The sequence below is a fragment of the Micromys minutus genome (genome assembly GCF_963924665.1).
Source record: "Micromys minutus genome assembly, chromosome: X".
NCBI lineage: Eukaryota > Metazoa > Chordata > Mammalia > Rodentia > Muridae > Micromys > Micromys minutus.
The window spans coordinates 27,208,138-27,230,438 of NC_137970.1; the positions used below are offsets into that span (position 1 = coordinate 27,208,138).

Consider the following 22,301-nt stretch of genomic DNA (forward strand, 5'->3'; position numbering starts at 1 on the left):
TTTTTTTTTTTTTTTCCTCTGTATAGGTTGAAGATATGGAACTCAGCCCAGCTTATCCTGATTCCTGAGTTTTCAGATTCCCCTTTACATTTTATATTTGAGAAAAGATTTACTGGGAATAAACAGAACAACCCCCACATTAACTTATAGTTCATATCCAGGTAAGAGAACAACTCATTTTAAACCCAAAATTGGTTACAGCACATGCCTTCCGCCTTATCCATGCAATACTGTAAAGACAAAGTTCCCCCAGCTCCTGCTTACCACCTTGAACTCACTATGTTCTGGACAAAACAAAAACACTTTCTGCCCCACCATTGCTGTTGAATTACATTTAATTAAGTATAGAAATGTGTGGATAGTACAGGCTGCCTCTGGAGGGAAAAGAAAAGGATCCCTTTGGTTCTGTTTCATGAAGTAAACATTTTCAGATTCCCTTTGAATCTTCGCAGCCCATGTCTAGGGAACAGTGTGGTGGTTTCTTCAGATAATTCTTTCATCTTAAGTATAATTACTTCAGAGGCTTTAAAAAAAAGGGGGGGGGGTAAGTATTAGTTACATCAAACAGTGAAAAAAGACGCACCTTTAAAATCATCCCTGATAATCTTTACAACATTTTAGTTTGTTCCTGAGGGTTGTCATCTATAAGGTCATCCCATTTATCCCTCAGATAAAGAAAACAATATACAGAGAGCTCACAATAGAGTGACACAACTCTTTATGGTTCCTTTGTTCTTGTTTTGCAGTTCTAGGAATTGAACTTGGGCCCTAGGCAAGCCTTCTATCACTGTGCAACAGCCCCAGTTGAACAGAGCAGCGAGCTCTTGATGAGTTGTCCAAAAGCAGGTTTCCATCTAAATACTAGCATATCAACTCAAGGCCCAACATAACCTCTAGTCATCCCAAGTTACATGTGTCTCCAAGTATAAACTTAGTATCAGTACCCATGATACTGTCCTCTTAGAATATAGAATATAGTACCAGAAGAAATAAGCTGTCCTTCAACACCAATCCTATCTCTAGCCTCTTCTGCAAGAAAACAATACTACCTTTTAATTTTAATTTTTTAGATTTACTTTATGTGTATGCGTGTTTTGACTGCATGTATGTCTATACAACACATATATGTCTGGTGCTGTCAGAGGTCAGAAGAGGGTATCAGAGCCCCCGGAACTACAGTTACAGCTCATTGTAAACTGCATTGTGGGTGCTGTGGATGGAACCTGGGCCATCTGCAAGATCCACATGTACTCTTAAGCACTGACCCAGCTCTCCAGCCCCAATACTATTTTATTTTATACAAAGCCAAGAGAAACTGCTCTGCTATGAGTGACCCACGACACATTCAGCAAGATATTTTTTTTTTTTTGTTGAGCTTTGTTTTTAAAAAATTTTAAGGACTTATTTTATGTGATGGGTGTTTGCTTATATGCATGTCTGTGAACCATGTATGTGCCTAGTACCCACAAAGGCCAGATGAAGGCATCAATCAGATGGCTTCGAACTGGAGTTGTAGATAGTCATGAGCCACCATTTGGGTGCTGGGAATCAAACTTAGGTTCTCTGGCCAATGCTATAAAGTCACTGAGCCATTTCTCTAGCCCCTATTTTGTTTTTTTTTTTTACTAATATGTATGTATATGTGTGTGAGAGAGACAGAGTAAGCACAACTTTGCCACAGAATGTGTTTGAAGGTCAGAGAACAAATTCCAGGATCAGTTTTCCCCTTCCAACAATGAATTCTTACCCTCTTGGGTGTCTTCTGCGCTTCCTGAGGCAAGAAAAAGCTTCAGTTGATATCCAGTTCAGCAAGCTTTGCCTCTGAAAAGCTGTCATCACTGACGTCACTGTATACATCACTAGATTAACAGAGAAAAGTTACTCAGCAAGATGGTAAAAAGAAAAATGCCACAAGTAATTATTCAAGGTTTAGCTCCAAACCTGTTCCATAATTACAATCCATGTAGAGGAAATACCAAGAGATATTCTCTGATTACTCTGTAGCCCAATGACATGCAGTGGTTCTTTTTGGCTCAGAGAAAGTGATCACTTACCTTCATCACAAGTTGTTAAAAAATTTGGGAATGTGTTTCATGGGTTGAAACATAATATGAAGAGGATCGATCAGCTGCTCACTTCTACAAAGCCTTGACAGCTCTGCAACCTGCCTGTGACTTGGTTTTTACGATTAACAAACTGATTTCATATGAAAGCCTGAAGCCAGGTGTGGTAGCTCACACTTGTTTTCAAAGCACTTATAAAGCTGAGGCAGGAAAATTGCCAAAGACTTCTATCTAGGCCAGCCTGGGCTATTGTAAAACCCTGTCTCAGAAACAGACAGACAGACAGGCAGAGAGAAAGAGAGGCAGGGAGAACACCTTTAGGAAAATGGATGCAACTTGAGAAGATCATATGAAGTGAAATAATCCAGCATAAGAAAGACAAATGTATATTTTATCTTATTTGTGACTCCTATTATTTTACAGGAAACATAAAATCATGTATGTATATATGACAGAAAAGAAGTAAAACTAAGGGAACAAAGACAACTAATGGGAAGGAGAGACAAGAGAAAGGAGGGTGAGGATCTAACGGGAACTATGCTTGGTACTCAATATATACTTGTAGAGAAACCTTACATTTTTTGTTTAATTTTAATTATTTTGAAAAGAAAGGACCACCAAGTTGGCTCAGTGGGTTAAAGCACTTGCTCTAGAGACTTGAGACCTGCATGTACTGGATTCCCAGATAACTGACTCCTGAAGCTGTTCTTTGCGCTCCACTCTCAGCAGTGTGGCAGACATGTATTCAAATACATACCACCCCCCATACAACCTCCCACACACACATTCTTTTAAAAAAGAAAGAAATGAGACAAATGGAAATGAGGTCACTATGGACACACTTTGAAGGAGCTATTGGGACTTCAGCCCTTCTCCCCTTTGCCTCCTAGTCAACATAATGTTTTCTTTTACCATGTGCCCTCCACCATGATGTTCTGCCTCACCATGGGACCAAAAGCAAGGAGCCAGCTGTCTTAGTTAGGGTTTTATTGCTGTGAACAGACACCATGACCAAGGTAAGTCTTATAAATGACAACATTTAATTGGAGCTGGCTTACAGGTTCAGAGGTGCAGTCCATTATCATCAAGGCAAGAGCATGGCAGCATCCAAGCAGGCATGGTGCAGGAGTAGCTGAGAGTTCTATATCTTCATCCAAAGGAAGCCATGAACAGACTGAGAATCTTCAGGCAGTTAGGAGGAGTGTCTCCAAGCCCACCCCCAGAGTGACATACTTTCTCCAAGGCCACACCTTCTAATAGTGCCACTCCCTGGGTCAAGCATATGCAAACCATCACACCAGCAGACCACAGCCAGAACCCTTACATGTGTTTGTTTGTTTCTTTCTTTCTTTGTTTGTTTTTAGAAAAAGAACAGCGTAGTTGATGCTTTTATCTCATGTCAATCTAGACATGTAGCTAAATCTCACTCTATCTGAGGTTGAGCACTAGTTCTTCCTGCTCCTATTTAAGTCAATTTATTCCCAAGAGCCATCAGTTCCAGGCTGGGTTTTTTCATTTTTTTCAGCCCTCTAATAATAACCATTTTCTATGGCAATGAGAGGCCTCAGGACACACTACTCTAAAATGACACATTGGCATAGTGAACATTTAAAAATGAAGGAATCTAAGATAGTGTGGCAGGGCAAGACAGTGCAGAGGTTCCTCCATCTTGTATTCTTGATGAGGCCATTTTAGGTTTGACTAGAATTTGATCTCCTTGATAAGAACTCCCAAGAAAAATTACCCAACTCTATTCTAGGAACCCAAGGTCAGGATTTATCTTGGCTTCTGTTAAACAACACCTGCTTGTGTAAACCTCCCTCACCATTACTGCTTAGCTTAGTTTTAGTTAAACTGCTTACTTGTGCAAAACTTTCCCCATGCAGCTGCCCAACAAGATAACAGGATGTGAGTTTTGTTTCCCAAAGCCTCTTACTCTAAAATCTATGGGCTACACTTGAGTCCTGAATACCTGAGTAGTCACATAAGCTGGAATAAAGACTTTCAATTAGCTATAAATTGTGCTTGAATGGTCTCTGATGGGCCCCCATAACAGTAGCATATATTAATGTCTCTTGGCTTTCATCTGATCTTCTGCCCTAAAACAGGTAATCTGACCTTCCCTTGAAGCAGATCATGAGACCCTAAAATGAAAAATGCCCCCCTGAACAGGAAAGGCATCTCTGAAGACACAAAAGCAGCTGAATGAGAGAGACAGCTTTGCTGAGTTCTCCCAGTTATCCTGACATCACATCCTGTTTATTCATTTATATTTCTCCATGCCTCTCCTGCTGTTCATCAGATATGTTATAATAGAAAATACTGGGCTGGAGAGGTGGCTCAACAGTTAAGAGCACTGACTGCTCTTCCAGAGGACCTGGTTTCAGTTCCCAGCAACCACATGGTGGCTCACAGCCATCTATAATAGGATCAGATGCCTTCTTCTGGTGTGTCTGAAGACAGCTACAGTGTACTCATATATAATAAATAAATAAATCTTTAAAAAAAAATAACTAAAGAGATCAGCGAGATAAGGACCTGAGTTCAATTTCTAGAAGCTACATAAAAAGTGAAAGCAGAGAAACAACTCCATAAAGTAGTCCTCTGATGTACACAAGAAGGACAGAGAGGAGGAGGGAGAAAGGGGGAAGGAGGGAGGGGGAGGGATGGAGGGACAGAGGGAGGGAAGAATAAGAAAATATGAAAGCCAAAGTTACGTTTTCAGTTTTAATTACTGTGCCTAAGAGATCCATGAAACAAAAATGCCTGTAGTTTGTAAGCCCAAGAACAGATATCTCCTGAAATGCTGGAAGCTATAACTCCCTAAAACAAGTTTGTTTGACCCATCTACACTGGATATGTTCATGTGCTTGATCACATGTGTGCAGGGGGTGTGTGACAGGAATATATCAGGATGTATGCTTGCCCCTGATTTGACCTGATGAGAAATACAATGAATTGTGGATTGTGTCTTTTTAAGCCCCTGAAAAATGTGACTTGTTGCCATTTCCTGGGAACCCCAGAGTGGTCCTGGCCAGTATTTAATTAAAGCTTGTTTCGAATTTGGCTTTAAATTATGGTGGTATTTTTATTCTTGATCTGTGTGATTAAAAAAAGAAAGAACAAGGTAAGGTTTCTCTGTTTGGATCTTTATTTCCTGAAATAACTCCTGTGTTGTAAAAAACATATTGGATAGATGTATATTTAGGGAAGGGTGTTTGGATTGGTACTTGGGTTGGAATGTAGAGCTTTGTTTTCAGGAGGCAAGTATTTTATTGTTGAATTATATCCCTGTTTCATTTAGTTTATTTGAAGCAAGGTCGCTTATACTCTTGTAGTCCAGACTCAACTCTACCTCCAGAGTACTGGCCTTACAGGCATTTATCACTCTCTTCCCAAACTTCTCATTTTCTCTTCAAAAATAAACAAATTCAGTCTCACTAAATTGCCCAGATTAGACTTGAACTTTCACTTTCCTGTCTCACCTTCTCCAAGCAACTGGGATGCTGTGCCACTAGACTTCGCTATGTCATGCATTTCTATTAGTCATCTCTCTTTTGCACTGGAAGCCTCAACCAGAAGATTTACCTGAATAAAGGCAGAGTTTGCTTCTCTACCCACCATCAGCCACAAGAAAGAAGCAGACACTGGTAAACACTCAACTGTATATTCCTGCTCCCTAGTCAAAGGCAATGCTGGGGTTGTTGAGCTGTTGAGATTCTTTTCAGTGTTTAAGGACCACAGCACCTCCCAATATGCATGTACTGCTTAATATCAGTACATGACATCATAGAAGTCTCACTGTGAAAAAAATTGGTCATTTTCTGCAAACACATTCCACAGAACTTGAATTTGGCACTAATTAGGCAGAAGACACGAGTGCTATCTCAAGACCCAGGAAACACCTAGCAGTGTCTACACACTCATGGTAATGTACTTTCTAAACTGGCTTTGAAACCCTAACTACTTTGGATCACAGCATTACTATGATTTATAGTCAGAATCATCAGCATTTTCTATTCTCATATTCATTATAGGTCTGGGGGGGGGGGGTTGAAAAACAATCTGCATAATACATCAATTTAAGGAAGAAATATATGGGATGTACAGGTTACCTTCAGCCACACATAGTTTTTTCAAAAGAACAGAACCTTACCTCATCTCTGTAAGTTAGCTCTGCAATTGAAGGTTGCTCTGAGCAAACTCTGTTTGGGTTTCTCCTTGCCCCATTGAGTTTCAAATAAACCAGTATGTCAGCAAACTTTACTATAAGTCAACTAATCTATAGCAATTACTTTAACAGCAACTCTTTAATGCATGCCTGACCCATCCCAAACTTTCGCCAAGCACTTGCTGACCTCGTAACAATAAAATTATGAATTCATTAACTGGTAAAATTTCATTTTTGTTCTTTTAAAAGTAAGAGGGAAGTTACTTGAGAAGGTCTATAGATAAAGGCTAGAAACATACAATCTATATCTATACATACTGAATAATTATCAACAAACAGCTATACCAAATCATCAAAGTTTCTGTTTTGTTTATTCACTCTCCTTCTTGACTTTTTGACAAAATAGCAGAGGTGTGAAGGCAGTCAATAACCAGCCTATCTCCTCTACCTTAGGCTTAAAAGCCATCTGATAGTAAAGACAACTAGGTTCATTCCTGTTTATGATTAAGCCTGTGTTTCTGAAGGATTAGGCTATGGCCCACCTGTAACCTTAACTACAAAAGGTTCTGTACCATTTGTTCCAGGAATGACGATCAGGTCTTTGTTTCATAAAGATGTTGATAACCATCTTGCAGCCCTATCTTTGTTTCAAAGAGCACCCCTAACTATGTTGTTATGACCACCTGTTGCTATGACTACCTTGTCCTACCCTCCTCCAACCACGTCTTTGTTTCAGGAGGGTTACCTTGTTATCCTGTGCTCAGCTCCTGTAACCCCCATTTTGACTGCCAAATCTCCCATTTAGAAACCCCTTATCCCCGAGCTATAAATGAAAGTCTTGTGTTCCTCATATCCAATGCTGACCTCTGGAACCCTGACCTCTCAAACCTCACCTTAGGGAGGGGCAGCCCACATACATACATTTAAAAAGCTTCCTTTAGTTAATTGCTTGCTTTAATTAATATGATCATGAAGATTTGGGTCAGTAGCTTTCTCCTCCCACCTTTGGAATTAACATTAGTAAGCAGGGAAAGCAGAGAGTAAAAGATTAAGAATTGGTCAAAATAGAATATATGTTAGCTAGAGCTATAAAACAACCCATCCTTATTATTACTAAAATTACGAAACATCTCCTAGGTACACTTTTTAGTTAGGAAAAAGCACTTGCACGGCTACCTGATGCCTGAAAGCCTGTTCTACCTGTTTGTGTTTTCAATTGACCCAAGGGTTGAGGATATAGCTGTTAACAGAGTGATTGCCTTCAATCCTTAGCATTGCTTAAACTGGGCATGGCAGTCCATGCCAGTAATCTCAGCAGTCAAACAGCAGAGAAAGGAAGATATGCCATGAATTTGAGGTCAGCCTGGACTCCAATGTGAGTTCCAAGATGTGGTAGGCTCCAGAGCAAGAGTCTGTCTCAAAAGTAATTGACTAGTTTAAAACAAATAAACAAAAAAAAAAACAAAGATATCATCTACAACTTAATCAGGGATTGGCCAGAGATGTATAACCCTAGTCTGAAAAACTATATAAAAATAAACTTTTGCTTTTCATGAAGATTCCATGTTCCTGTGACATCCTATCAAAATTATGGAAATATAGAGGATTAGGAAAAACTATTAAGCATATGAGTTTCAGAATTGTTTCATAGAAATAATGTTTAAAGTTAATTAAAACCGTAAAACTACTTTAAGAAAGAATTATTTCCTGGACCAAAGATAATTCCCTAGCACTGGTCTTGGATGGATCAACTCTCATTTCCTAGCTGACGGTTGTCTTTCCCAAACTGCCAATGCCATTAAAATGGAACAACCCAATTCAAACAAATTGAGGCTCAGCTCGAGTTTATTCATCTCTAAGGTTAATAGTTCCCCCCCCCCAAGAGTTCCGAGAGTATTTAGGACAATAAACTATGACCCCCAAGAACAGAATCATCAGAATAGGCATCACTGCAAAACTTGCTGATTTGGGGCATTCATCTGGGGGCAGAAAAACAAGTGCTAGAAATAAAATGCAGGTCATCAAACAAACACAAAGCAACACTGGCTCCTGCATCAAACTAGAAAATGTGAGCAACACTCTGGACCCTGTATGATTTAGGGGATTATTTCCATGTCACACAAAACAAATGTCGTAAATCAGTCATAAGCTAGATATATGCACACAGGTATATTTCACTTAAAGATATACTGGCTCAGTTTCAGCCTATCCTTTTGAATAGTACACTGACATGGATATTGGGGTCTGTTGTTGTCATCTATGGAAAATGACTTCACAGTGTACGTCATGAAGCCTCACACACACCATCCTTCTGTTGCAGCACTATGCCCAACGAAATACCAGGGTCACAAAACAGACATGTGTATCTCTTGTTATCTTTAAGGAAGGCAAAGTTTTAAAACTGTCTGATATAAGTACAAGCCACAGCTATCTGAATTTAAACCAATTAGAACTGAATGGAATTAGAGCTTCCATCCCTTGCTTGTACTACTAGTTTCACTTCAAGTGCTTTATAACCATGTGTGGTTAACAACTGCCATTTTTAATAGGGCAGATTATTGAACATTTCTATCATTTGAGAAAGTTTTGATGGATAGTACTGACGTAAAACTTACAGGGCTTGCCAGCAAGCCGTAAGGACATGAGTTCAGTCCCAAGAACCCCTTGGTGAAAGCAAGAGGACTGGCTCCTGAACGCTGTCCTTTCAAGACAGGCCTGCACACGTGTAAAATAAAAGTGTATTAAGTAAACGTTATAAAAATGAATACATTATTTCTAAACAACTACAATCACTGTAGTAGTCATGATTGTCATTATTTCCTCAAAAAAGAAGTGTTTTGAAGGGCCTTGCTATGTATGGTTAATTGAAATCACAGCAAATATCTCTCATATGCATGTCTCCCAAAACTCCCTTTAAAAAAGTAGTTTATGAATCCATTTCTTTTAATAATTGTTAGATTCAAGGAGAGAGAAAAGAAGAGATGGGGGGAGGGAGGGAGGAAAGGAGGGAGGCTGAGTCAAACCATCTTTTATTCAACACATTTCACTGGGGATCTGAAGAAGCTTCAGTTCCATCAACAGAACAATAAATCTACTTTTAAAGGCTTCCTGGGGAATGGGAGGCCTTGCATTAAGAAGAAGCAGGCTTTGATAGTATATAACCTGTAATACTTGACCAAGGCCAGGGACTGGGACATTTGTGAAGGCTATGTGAGAAGACAGGAGAGGGGGCCTTGGGTAATGTAAAAGCAGGAGGGCTGCCTTCCACCTCCAAGTAGCACAAAGACAGGGTGCCCTGTTTACAGCCCTCTCTGCTTCAGGCCTGGGTTCTAACAGTGGCAAAATAAAACTCATCAGTTTCAATATAGATGGGAATTGCTATCCTAGGACACTACTTTGACTTCCAAGGCTTGACCACAATGGTCTCCATGTTAATTTGTTTTTGAAACATGTTTTGTTTTGGGGGGGGGGGTTGGTTTTGTTTTTTTTTTTTTTTTTAAGCTCATGCTGGTCTCAAATCAACCACATAGTCAAGGATGACCTTGAATTTCTCTACCTCCTAAGTGATAGATTTGCCCATGTTATCTCCCAAACCTGGTTTATGTGGTGCTGTGGATGGAAATTCAGGGCTTCATACATGCTAGGTAAGCACTCCACAAACTGACAAAACGCGTCTGTCATTTGAGAAAGTTTTAGTGTACAGTATTGATTTAAAACCAACGGATAACCTGTCTGTCAATGACTCCTGACTCCTAATAGATAGTAAGTATATGAAAACATTCCCAGACACTAGGGAAGGGGTGTGGAAGTGCTCCATAGATTCTACCTTTTATGCTACCCTGAAGTGACCATTAAATCACATCTTCTCTATTAATAGAAAGAGGTGAATAGAATTTAAAGACAAGTTTAATGACATAGTTCGGACTCAAAGCATGCTTTCCCTCCTATAGTGCTTTGTATCAAAAGCCATTTCATGTGAAAAAGTGTGTTTTCAAAACACACAGCCATGCACAATTTTCCCCAAGGCATTGTTACTGCTATACTTACTTCTTTCTCGAAAGGCCCCTGGAAGCCATAAAACACAAGAGCAAGGGAATAAAAACTTAGTATGCTCTAAATGAGTTTTGCATCTCATAGTAAACAGGAGACTATAACCCAGGCAGGGCTTTAAAAACACAGTAGTCTGTATCACCATGAACTCTATCCCTGGCTGACAACCATATTATCAACACCACTGTGAAGCACAATCTATAAAGTGCACCTTTTAACCAACGCATAATCCCCCAAAGAAGGAGTACTCAGATGTGACTTGTTAACAATAATTTACCTGGGAGGGAAAAAAACCCTCAAGGTATGGGCTGAAGTCAAAACAATTATGGGGATGGGGGTTGAAAAGATGTTGAAAACATCTAAGTTGGGCTTTGTTTCCCAATTCCCTTCTGCTTGAAATATAAGAAAAGAGAGTACAAAAAAAAAAAAAAAAAAAAAAAAAAAAAAAAAAAACAGGGCAAATAGTCTTTTGATAAAAGGTACCAAGCCTCACATCTACTCTGCTTCACAGCAGCCCTATGGATAGGCAATGGCAACTTGGCCACAACTCTCCAATGAAAAGCAGATCCAGAAGCACCAACTCCATCATCAAAACCACCCCACAGATAGTTCAGAGAGTACTGGAATCGGAACAGCACACTGATGCAGGGGAGCATATGTCACTCTTTGGTTCAGAGCAAAGTGAGGCAGGCATGCCCTAAACTCTAAGGCTTAGAGGGAGCAGTGGCCCCTCAGCCCCAAGCCCACCTTCACAAACCCCAGGAGCTGACATCCTAATTGGATATAGATCTGAAATCCCTCTCACTAAGCAGGTCCAGAATACTTATCAATAGCTAGAAGGCAAAGGCATTAAACCCCTCTGGAGAGTTCTTGAGACATCGGGTGTTCTGTATGGATTTATATGCATTTTATCCCATAAGCCAAGGTAAGCCATTGAGGGCTTTGAGTGGCAAAGTCATGTGGGGAGACTATTCTAATGGCAGAAGATGGATTAGGAGGATTAGGAGGAGAAAAACTAGAGGCAGTAAGTTTAAGCCAGAGGCTTCATATTAGATAAAAGATGAAGGTGATTGGAACTAAGATTATAATTAGTAATACTAATATCATCATAATCAACAACAACAACATTTAAGGTCCTACTATACAGTAAACATTGTGCTTAATGATTTATGTGCAATGAGAAACGTAATCTTCATTATTACCATGTAAACTAAGGAATTTTATCTTGTGTGGGTGGACTGTATGTCATGTATACTGTTAAGGTACAGTCTAGGCCTCGTTAATTCACAGCTTTCAGTCCCCTTTTCTGAGACAAGGTCTCACTGTGTGTCCCTGGCTGGCCTTGAACTCACAGAGAACTACCTGCCTGGCTCCAGAGAAATGTTTTATAAAGAAACTAGTACAGAGAACCATTCAGTAACAAAGACATGGGTTTGAATTCAGCAAGTCCTACCCCAACCTTAAGGTTTAGGGCCTGAAAGCTCGGGTCATGTTTCCTCATAGCATGATACCATGCTTGCTTTGCATGGGCAGAGCCTGTGTTCAATCCTCAGCACCACATACCAAATATGGTAGTATAAGCCTGCAATCTAGCCACAGGGAGTTAGAGGGAGGAAATCAAGGTAATTTTCAGCTACATATTGAGTTGGAAGTTAGTCTGGTATACATTAGACCTTCCTGCAAAGCTAAAAGATAATATGAATACAGAGAGTATATTAGGTTGTTGAGCTTAGAGGTTCATTTTCCCAATTATTTTTGTAACATTATATCTAGAAGTCAACAGGAAAGTAACTCTTCTCAGATTAGAAGTCAGCATGTGATTTAGAAAGAAAAAGACAATATGAATGAAATAGGTTCCTTCTCTGGCTGACTGCCTCCAGGATTCAAAGATTAAGGTATGGTAGGTTGGGGATGAAGTCCAGGGGTGCAGGGGGGCATGTATAAAGCCCTGACTGGATTCAGTCCTCAGCATCACTCAAAAAAATTAAGTAGCAAGGGTGAATAGGAAGAAGACAATATAGATGCTACACTAGGAATCCAGTCCAGAGGGAATAAGGAAAGGGAAGAGCTAGAATTCAGTAACACGCTCCCTTTAAGAACCCTTTTAACTATGAAGTAGTTCTGACTTTTGAATTTGGTCTGCAACAGTGGAGCAAATACAAAGCATCAACAAGTACCTTCTCTGTTATTTTTAATACCACCCTGCCTTTTGTTTTGCTATGAAAAAATGATTTCTCTTTTCCTTAACCATGTTTTTTTTTCTTTCTCCACAAAGGTAGCGATGATATAAAAACAAGTCAGCAAACTCTTTTCAAATATTAGTAAATATTAGATTTTTAGACCACATATCTCAATCACAAATGTCTTTATATTATAATATTTTAAAAATAAAAAAATAAATAAAGCTTGTCTTGGAAATAGTTGTCTTCTAAGCCTTGGTGTAAAGTATCTTATTGTATCTTATCAGAGAAATTGTTCTGTTGGGGTTTTTGGTAGCTGATCCCCAAGGTCAAGTAAAGACCTTTATTTACAAGTAACTATCACTGTGACAGAAGTATACTTGCAGATTTTCTGCTTACTCTTGATTGTTCCAGATTTTTCATTATCTAACACCAACAATATATACTTCTAAGTGTCTGTATTAGCAAAATTTTCAGTGTTTTTCTCTAAAAGAGTAATTCCTTCTGTTTTTCTAAATCAGGAATCATTAGGTTTTAATACTCATACTGTAGGGGTGTCCAACCTGTGGTCAAAGAGAGCTGTAAATTCAGCCTAATATGGAATCATAAATGTACTTTTAAAACATGATTTTTCGCCAGTTTTTCAAAAAGTCTTATCACAATGTCAAAAGGTTGGGCATATTTGCAGAATAAATGAAGATTAAAATCAAGAGGATTCAGGAAAATCATGATTACAAAAAAAAAAAATAAATCTAGCCAGCAATTCCTTATACCCCAAACTGACACATCCTTTTTGAAGTTACAAAGTGCATGAAAAATGCATAGCTCTCTATTTTAAAAGATATTTGTGAAACACTCAGGCCATCTGTCACCAGGAACAGCGAAGATCCAGGGACACAGGCAATGTACACGAGAGACAGGAACCAATCACTGACAAGACCACGTATAATCACAGACAACAAGATGGCAAGAAGAAAGCGAAAGAACTTACCCAATGAAAAACAAGACAACCTGGCAACACCATAACCCAGCTCTCCCATCACAGCAAACAGCAGAATGCCAAACACTCCAGAAAAAGAAAACTCAGACCCGAAATCATATCTCAAGATGATGATAGAGATCCTTAAACAAGAACGGGAGGAAAAACATACAGAAATAGAAGCTTTTAAAGAGGAAACAAGAAACACACTCAAAGAAATAAAAGAACTAGAGGAAAACAGAACCAAAGAGATGAAGGAATTGAAGAAGGAATTTAAAATGGAAATGGAAACAATAAAGAAAACACTAAAAGAGACAACCCTGGAGGTAGAAAACCTAAAAAAGAAATCAGTAGTCACAGATGAAAGCATCTCTAACAGTCTACAAGAGATGGAAGAGAGAATCTCGGGGGCCAAAGACAACATGGAAAACATAGACAAAAGAGTTAGAGAAGATGCAAAAGCCAAAAAGCTTCTAAACCAAAATATCCAGGAATTCCAGGACACAATGTGAAGACCAAACCTAAGGATAATAGGAATAGAAGAGGGCAAAGAATATCAACTAAGAGGCACAGTAAAAATCTTCAACAAAATCACAGAAGAAAACATTCCTACCCTTAAGAATGAGATGGCCATGAGCATAAAAGAAGCCTACAGAACTTCAAATAGAGTGGACCAGAAAAGAAATTTTTCCCGACATATAATAGTCAAAATGCCAAGTGCCCAAAGCAAAGAAAGATTGCTAAAAGCAGTAAGGGAAAAAGGTCATGTAACATATAAAGGTAGACCAATCAAAATCAAACCCGACTTCTCAACAGAGACTATGAAAGCTAGAAGATTCTGGACAGATATCATGCAGACCCTAAGAGAACACAAGTGTCAGCCCAAGCTGCTATACCCAGCAAAACTCTCAATCACCATAGATGGAGAGACCAAGATATTCCAAGACAAAACTAAATTTACACAATATCTGACCACAAACCCAGCACAACAACGAATTATAGGTGGAAAACCCAATACAAGGAGGGAAACTACATCCTAGTAAAAACAAGAAAATGCCTAATCAAGACAACCAAAAGAAGAAAGACACATATGCACAATTCTACCTCTAAAAGCAAAAATAGCAGGAAACAGCAACCACTATTCGGTAATATCTGTTAACATAAATGGGCTCAATTCCCTAATAAAAAGACATAGGCTATTGTACTGGATACATAAACAGAATCCAGCATTTGCTGCATACAGGAACTCAACTCAGAGACAAAGACAGACACTATCTCAGAGTAAAAGGTTGGGAAAAATCCTTTCAAGAAAACGGCCCCAAGAAGCAAGCTGGAGTGGCCATTCTAATGTGGAAAAAAGTAGATTTTCAATGAAAAGTTATCAAAAAAGATAAGGAAGGACACTTTTTACTCATTACAGGGAAAATTTATCAGGAGGAACTCTCAATTCTTAACATATATGCTCCAAATACAAGAGAGCCCATATTCATAAAAGAAACCCTACTAAAGCCCAAAAAATACATTGCACCCTACACAATAATAGTGGGAGACCTCAACACCCCACTCTCATCAATGGACAGATCATGGAAACAGGAACTGAACAAGAACGCAGGGAAACTAGCACAGGTTATGAACCAATTGGAATTAATAGACATCTACAGAACATTCCATCCTAAAACAAAAGAATACACCTTCTTCTCAGCATCTCACGGCACCTTCTCCAAAATTAACCATATAATCAGTCACAAAACTAGCCTCAACAGGTATAAGAAGATTGAAATACTCCCATGCATCCTATCAGATCACGATGGTCTAAAGCTGGTCTTTAATAACGAAAAAGACAACAAAAAGCCCATATACTCATGGAAACTAAACAATGCTCTATTAAACAATATCATGGTCAAAGAATAAATAAAGAAAGAAATTAAGGATTTTCTAGAACTTAATGAAAATGAAAACACAACATACCCAAACCTATGGGATGCAATGAAAGCAGCACGGAGAAGAAAACTCATACCTCTGAGTATTTCCAAAAAGAAACTGGAGAGAGCATACACTAGCAACTTGACAGCACAGTAGAAAGCTCTAGAACAAAAGGAAGCAGATACACCCAAGAGGAATAGATGGCAAGAAATAATCAAACTCAGAGCAGAAATTGACCAAATAGAAACAAAAATGACCATTCAAAAAAACAAAAAAACCAAGAGCTGGTTCTTTGAGAAAATTAATACGTTTGATAAACCCTTAGCCAGACTAACTAGAGAGCAAAGAGAGAGTATCCAAATTAATAAAATCAGAAAGGAAAGTGGAGACATAACAACTGAAACTGAGGAAATTCAAAAAGTCATCAAAAGCCTATACTCAACAAAGCTGGAAATTCTGGAGGAAATGAATGAATTCCTAGACAGATACCAGATACTAAGGTTAAACTAGGACTAGGTAAACCATCTAAATTATCCCATAACACCTAAAAAATAGAAGCAGTCATCAAAAGCCTCCCAACCAAAAGAAGTCCTGGTCTAGATAGGTTCAGTGCAGAATTCTATCAGATATTTATTGACAACCTAATACCAATACTCTCCAAACTATTCCACAAAATACAGTCAGATGGAATACAACCTAACTCACGTTTGAGGCCACAATAAACCTCATTCCTAAACCACACAAAGACCCTACAAGGAAAAAGAACTTCAGACCAATCTCACTATGAACAATGATGCAAAAATTCTCAACAAAATCCTTGCAAACCGAATCCAAGAACACATCAAAACGATCATTCACCATGATCACGTAGGCTTCATCCCTGAGATGCAGGGATGGTTTAACATACGGAAATCCATCAATGTAATCCACCATATAAACAAACTCAAAGAAAAAAAAACATATGGTCTTCTCAGTAGATGCTGACAAATCATTTGACAAAATTCAACACCCCTTCATGTTGAAAGTCTTGGAAAGAACAGGAATCCAAGGCCCATACCTAAACATAATAAAAGCAATATACAGCAAACCTATAGCCAACATCAAACTTAATGGTGAGAAACTTGAAGCAATCCCACTAAAATCAGGGACTAGACAATTCTGCCCACTCTCCCCCTACCTATTCAACAGAGTACTGTAAATCCTGGCCAGAGAAATTAGACAGCAAAAGGAAATCAAAGGGTCACAATTTGGACACGAAGAAGTTCAAACATCACTGTTTGCAGATGATATGATAGAGATGTAAGTGAACCCAAAAATTCCACCAAGGAACTTCTACAGCTGATTAACAAGTTCAGCAAAGTGGCTGGATGTAAAATTAATTCAAACAAATTAGTAGCCTTCCTCTACTCAAAAGACAAACATGCAAAGAAAGAAATTAGGGAAAAGATACCCTTCACAATAGTCACAAACAATATGAAATACCTTGGTGTGACTCTAACTAGCAAGTGAAGAACCTGTATGACAAGAACTTCAAATCTCTAAAGAAGAAAATTGAGGAAGATCTCAGAAAATGGAAAGATCTCCCATGCTCATGGATTGGAAGGATCAACATTGTAAAAATTCCCATCTTACAAAAAGCAGATTCTATGCAATCCCCATCAAAATTTCAACCCAATTCTTCATAGAGTTGGAAAGAGCAATGTGCAAATTCATCTGGAATAACAAAAGACCTAGAATAGCGAAATCCATCCTCAATAACAAGAAAACATCTGCAGGAATCACCATCCCTGACCTCAAGCTATATTACAAGGCAATTGTGCTAAAAACTGCATGGTACTGGTACAGATATAGGCATGTGGATCAATGGAATAGAATAGAAGATCCAGAAATGAGCACTCACATAAATGGTAACTTGATTTTTGACAAAGGAGCTGTAAACATTCAATGGAAATAGGACAGCTTCTTCAACAAATGGTGTTGGTCCAACTGGCAGTCAGCATGCAGAAGAATGAAAATAGACCCTTTCTTATCTCCCTGTACAAAGCTCAAGAAAAAGTGGATCAAAGAACCCCACATTAAACCAAGTACACTGAAACTATTAGAAGAGAAAGTAGGGAAAACCTTAGAACACATAGGCACAGGAGAAAATTTCCTGAACAGAACACCAATGGCTTGTGCTCTAAGGTCAAATATCGACAAATGGGACTTAACAAGATTCCAAAGTTTCTGTAAGGCTAAGGACACTGTCAAGAAAACAAAACAGCAGCCAACAAATTGGGAAAAGATGTTTACCAACCCCACATCTGACAGAGGCCTAATATCCAAGGTATACAAAGAACTCAAGAAGTTAGACACTAGAGAATCAAACAACCCTATTAAAAATTGGGTACAGAGCTAAACAAAAAGTTCTCAATCGAGGAATATCGAATGGCTGAGAAACATCTAAGGAAGTGCTCGCCATCCTTAGTCATCAGGGAAATGCAAATCAAAACAACCCTGAGATTCCACCTCACACCAGTCAGAATGGCCAAGATCCAAATCTCAGATGACAGCAGATGCTGGCAAGGTTGCAGAGAAAGAGGAACACTTCTCCACTGTTGGTGGGGTTGTAAACTGATACAACCACTCTGCAAATCAGTCTGGCAGTTCCTCAGACAATTGGACATAGTACTATCTGAAGACACAGTTATTCCACTTCTGGGCATATACCCCAGAGAAGCTCCAACATACAAGAAAGATACATGCTCCACCATGTTCATAGCAGCCTTATTTATAATAGCCAGAAGCTGGAAAGAACCCAGATGTCCTTCAGTAGATGAATGAAAACAAAAATTGTGGTACATTTACACAATGGAGTTCTACTCAGCTATCAGAAACAATGACTTAACGAAATTCTTAAGAAAATGAATACATCTAGAGAATGTCATCCTTAGTGAGGTAACCCAGTCGCAAAAGAACAGACATAGTATGCAACACTTATAATTGGATACTAACCCCAGAAAGCTCTGAACACCCCAGAAACAACTTACAGACTATATGAACTTCCAACCCCCCCCAAATAAGCTCAGAATACCCAAGAAAATTTCCACAGAACTTATAAAGCTCCAAAAGAAGGAAGACCAGAATGCAGATGTTTCAGTCCTTTTTAGACAGGAGAACAAATCATGGGAGGAAGGAAATACAAGGTTAAATAGAGGAGCAAGGATTGATAAAAAGATCTACAAAGACTGCCACTCCTGGAGAACCACCCCATATGAAGCCACCAAACCCAATTACTATTGCTGATTCCAAGAAGTATTTACTGACTGGATGTCTCTTCAGAGGATATGAATGTCTTGTCAGCGACTCTGCCAGTGTCATATAGATACTGATGAGGATGCTTGCAGCTAAACATATGTCTGAACACAGTGAAACCAATGAAATAGCTAGAGAAGGGTCTGAAGGAACTGAAAGATTTGCAACCTAAAGTGAGAACAATATCATCAACCAGCCAAGTCACTGAGGTGCTGAAAGGGATTGGGAGAGGGAGCACTTTTATGGAAGCAAGTTGAAGGGGAGGAGGGAGGAGAGTGTGGAGTTCAGGTTATATCATTTGAAATGTAATTTCAAATTGAAATGTAAAAACAGAAAATATCCAATAAAATATTTTTAAAAAGAAAAGAAAATGTGACATATGAACATGTACCCCAGAACACAATTCTCCATGCTAATGAGGGTTTATCTAGTAAAATTTCCCTCCAGGACATTCTGTCCTGCGAATGTATTTAATCTGTGATCCACTCTGAGGAGTTATTAAGCATCCATATTTTATGATGAATAGTCTATAACAGTGTGAATGGATATACATGGACTGTCTCTTTCATCAAAGACAACTGTGACGAGCATGGAAATGGTCTTTGCTTACAGAACTACAGCCTAAGCCGCCTGAAGAAGACCCCTCTATGTTCTCAGACAACTGCTGCCAAACTAAGTCTAAACAGAGTCCCCATTCTTCTGGATATGAGCTCATCCTCAGTCTTCAGATCCCTTACTCTTTTACCAACTCCGGCGATTCAGCAATACTCGGTTGTCAAGAAGTTTGGGAGTCTCCAGTTCTGGTCTTGTCTCTGGCCTGTGGATCCCCTATTTCCAACTTCTCTGTGTGGTTTTCTGGTGGCAATGCAATGCCTGGGAACTTGCAAGCCACACCTTCTGCTTCCTACATCCTAGGCTACATTTTCTCCTTCCCTGCAAAGTATTTTAATGTTATCCTAAACCTCAGTACCCAACTGCTATGGGGCAGGATAATTTGTTGTCAAGCACACTTCATGGGAGCATTGGTGCTAAACATGGACTCACAATAAATGGTCTTCATAATGATAAAAAAAACAAAGATATTTGTTTCTCTCATGGATTAATTTTTTTTTTAGTTATTCAATACTGGGGCTCAATCCCAAAGCCTTGTATATGCTAAACAAGCACGGAACATAGCTACAGCCTGAGCCCAAGTCGACACATTAAAAAATATTCTTAGATCTATCTTACTCCAAATAACGTCTTCCACTTCCCCAATTTAATGTCATATAAAATCTGAATTGTGGTAGGGCTCATTAGATACTTCAGCCATAAAATATTGTTATCACAACCCACAAGCTGTGCTTTATCCCCATAATTCTAAAGCTGACACAAGGACATTCAACCAAGTTCGAGGTCAGCCTGGACTATAGAATGAAACCCTGCCTTAGAATTAATTCTCTGCTACTAAATTGAATCAGATTGCTTTTGCTGGGGGTGGACAACATTGTTTGTATAATGTGATTTATGATGAACACTGCTTTCCTTCTGGGAGTCTAGAATTTTGATAGATATTAGGCAGAGAACATCTATGTGACCAGCCCTTAGTAAAAACATCTCAACTCCAAGTTAAAATGAAATTCTATGGGCAGAAATATCACATACATACATACATACATACACACACACACATACATATACACATATACACATACACGCACGCATGCACACATGAGTGTGCTAAGGGAGCCTAGGAAACCTACAAATGGACTTGTAAAAACTCTGCTTCCATTTTGTCCCTGACTGATCTCTGTGTGCATGCACACGATGTCACTGTCATAAATAAATACTAGTTGTGACTACAACTGCATTCTGATTTTGACTCAAGAATTAGTGAGCATTTGGGTATTCTTAGGTGGGACTCTCAAAACAAGGCTCTTAAGTTTGAGGGTTTTTGTTTTGTATTTCAAAACAATTAGCTCAGGTTGGCCTGAAACCCATGATGACTTACCTACCTCAACCTATGATGACTCACCTACCTCAAGCTTGCAAGTACTAGGATTATAGGTGTGAACCACCACAATCTGTGGTGATGGCTTTCTTTCTTCCTTTTTTTTCTTTTTACTTCTTATTTTTCCTCCACCCCCCCCCCCTTTTTGAGTCAGGGTCTCACTATGTAGCCCTGGTTGGCCTGAACTGAACAGCAGACAAGGGTAGCCTGAAAGTAAGAGCTGATGTACTATTATATTACATTTGGGGGAGGGGTACATGCATGGAGGTCAAGGGACAGTTTGTAGGAGTCATTTCTCTCCTTCCATCAGATGGGTCCTGGGGACCAAATTCAGACTGTTGGGTTAGGCAGCAAGCGCCTTTTCTCACTAAGCTATCTCTCTGGCCTGATTCTGCATGTACTTTTCAGCAATTCATTAAAAAACTTAAAAAAAAAAAAGAAAGAAGTACTACCTTAGTTGTGTATCAATTATGCCCTTGAACCAACTACTGGGAGCCTAAAACTAAGAGGAAACAGTCCTTTAGAACTTCTGCCATTCTGCAGATAACCAAGTAGCTGACACTTTAGTTCACCAGCTCTAAGTCCCTAATAATATTCTTACTACAATTCCCAAGTGCTGAATGCTAAATATTCTCCACTGGACAAAATGCAGAGGTTACAGTTCTAGTGTTCTTACTAAAGCCAAAGATTTTGTTCCTTGAAGACATAGGCTTCTGAGTGCCATAGTGTTGAGCACCATCAGAGACAATTGCAAGGGAAAGAAATCATGCTCCCAGCCTTCGTGTTCACACTGATTACAAGTAATCATGTTTGAAAAAAAAAAAAAAACATATCTAAGTGCTCTGAGTGAACTCATATCAGAGTGGCCAGCAAAGCAGCCACCTGCCTTTCAAACACTCAGTAATGCTTCAGAGGTGCCAGGGAGCAGCTGGGGCCAACAGTCATTGTAACCCTGCTGTCTGTCATGAGATTATTAGTCACCATTCCTGTATTATAGGGAATTCATTTGTTGTTTTATGGAGGTTTGAGTTTGTTTGTTTGTTTGTTTGTTTGTTTGTTTGTTTAAGACAAGGTCTCATGTAGTCCAGGTTAGTCTTGATAACCTTGAACTTCTGACCCTCTTGGTTCTAATTCCAAAGTGCTGGGATTATAGGCATGCATCATCATGCCTGATTTGTATGGTGCTAGGGCTCAAACCTCAGGCTTCACACATGCTGGGCAAACATTCCACAACTGAGCTGCACTTCCTAGGCTGTTTAGTGCGTTATTTTGATTTACTGAGGCAGGGGCTTGATACGTAGCCCTGGCTGGCTCAGAATCAACAGTGGAAACTAGATCAGCACTGAATGTTCAGTAAACCTCTAGTCTCTGGAGTGCTGGGATTTAAAGGTATGTGCAACCACACCTGCCAGGAGTCACCATTCTTGAGATCCCTGTAACCAATCAGGTTTAAACCATCTTCCTTTGCTGCCTGCACCTATCACTTTAGTGGATAGAAACCTGTATGCTAGATAACCAGCCAGACAAGAATAAATGCTATGCTGCCTGTCCATAAGGGAAGGCACCAGCTTGTGATTCATGAAGATCCGGGGAGGCCTACAGGTTGGATGAAACTTCAATGAGCAGGAGTTTCATTCATTCATCCATAGAT

General features: G+C 39.2%; 1 protein-coding gene across 2 annotated transcripts in view; it reads right to left on the bottom strand.

The window, feature by feature from the left end:
- Positions 1-353: 353 nt before the first annotated feature.
- CTPS2 (CTP synthase 2) overlaps positions 354-22,301 on the bottom strand; it is a 114,404-nt gene continuing 92,456 nt past the window's right edge. For both annotated transcript variants that reach the window (XM_080910970.1, XM_080910971.1), the window contains exons 18-19: positions 1,748-1,859; positions 354-523 (exon numbers count right to left, since the gene is read on the bottom strand). In XM_080910970.1, coding sequence (XP_080767096.1) covers positions 1,790-1,859 — 70 coding nt within the window. In that variant the 3' untranslated portion in view covers positions 354-523; positions 1,748-1,789. The remainder of the gene's footprint in view (positions 524-1,747; positions 1,860-22,301) is intronic.